The sequence below is a fragment of the Salvelinus sp. IW2-2015 genome, unplaced genomic scaffold (assembly GCF_002910315.2).
Source record: "Salvelinus sp. IW2-2015 unplaced genomic scaffold, ASM291031v2 Un_scaffold2408, whole genome shotgun sequence".
Taxonomy (NCBI): domain Eukaryota; kingdom Metazoa; phylum Chordata; class Actinopteri; order Salmoniformes; family Salmonidae; genus Salvelinus; species Salvelinus sp. IW2-2015.
Genome location: NW_019943729.1, coordinates 95,314 through 96,585, shown reverse-complemented (window position 1 = coordinate 96,585; position 1,272 = coordinate 95,314). Strand labels below are relative to the sequence as shown.

At 42.1% G+C, this 1,272-nt stretch overlaps 1 protein-coding gene across 1 annotated transcript in view; it reads right to left on the bottom strand.

The window, feature by feature from the left end:
• LOC112073890 (protein Hook homolog 3) overlaps positions 1–1,272 on the bottom strand; it is a 54,199-nt gene that overhangs the window by 7,094 nt on the left and 45,833 nt on the right. Inside the window, exon 6 of the mRNA XM_024141124.2 lies at positions 1,170–1,232. Coding sequence (XP_023996892.1) covers positions 1,170–1,232 — 63 coding nt within the window. The remainder of the gene's footprint in view (positions 1–1,169; positions 1,233–1,272) is intronic.

Here is a 1,272-nt window from a genome sequence, read left to right as displayed (position 1 = left end):
CATGCCACAGCATATCAAATCGGGTTGAGGTTAGGACTCTGACTGGGCGACTCCAGAAGTAGTTTCTTCTGTTGAAGCCATTCTGCTGTTGATTTACTTCTGTGTTTTGGGTCGCTGTCCTGTTGCATTACCCAACTTCTGTTGAGCTTCCATTGGCGGACAGATAGCCTTACATTCTCCTGCAAAATGTCTTGATAAACTTGGGAATTCATTTTTCCGTCGATGATAGCAAGCTGTCCAGGCCCTGAGGCAGCAAAGCAGCCCCAAACCATGATGCTCCCTCCACCATACTTTACAGTTGAGATGAGGTTGATGTTGGTGTGCTGTGCCTTTTTTTCTCCACACATAGTAATATCATCTGTCCACAGAATATTTTGCCAGTAGCACTGTGGAACATCCAGGTGCACTTTTGCGAACTTCAGACGTGCAGCAATGTTTTTTTTGGACAGCAGTGACTTCTTCCGTGGTGTCCTCCCATGAGCCCCATTCTTGTTTAGTGTTTTACGTATCGTAGACTCGTCAACAGAGATGTTAACATGTTCCAGAAATTTCTGTAAGTCTTTAGCTGACACGCTAGGATTCTTCTTAACCTCATTGAGCATTCTGCGCTGTGCTCTTGCAGTCATCTTTGCAGGACGGCCACTCCTAAGAAGAGTAGCAACTGTGCTGAACTTTCTCCATTTATAGACAATTTGTCTTACTGTGGACTGATGAACATCAAGACTTTTAGAGATACTTTTGTAACCCTTTCCAGCTTTATTCAAGTCAACAATTCTTAATCTTAGGCCTTTTGAGATCTATTTTGTTCGAGGCATGGTTCACATCGGGGAAAGCATCTTGTGAATAGTGTTTTTAATAGGGCAGGGCAGCTCTAACCAACATCTCCAATCTCGTCTCATTGATTAGACTCCAGGTTAGTTGACTCCTGCCTCCAATTATCTTTTGGAGAAGTCATTAGCCTAGGGGGGGTTCACATACTTTTCCCAAACTACACTGTGAATGTTTAAATGACATATTCAATATAAACAAGAAAAATACAATACCTTGTGTGTTATTAGTTTAAGCAGACTGTGAAGATCAGATCAAATTTGATGACCACTTTTCCAAAGGGTTCACATACTTTTTCTAGCAGCTGTATTAAGATACAGACATTGTCTGGAACATCTTACCTGTCTATCGATGTCAGCGTACGATTCATTTCCTCCAATAACTGGACACTCTTTGCTCATCAGCTACAACACATGGAGACAACACACAGTGTGACATCATCAG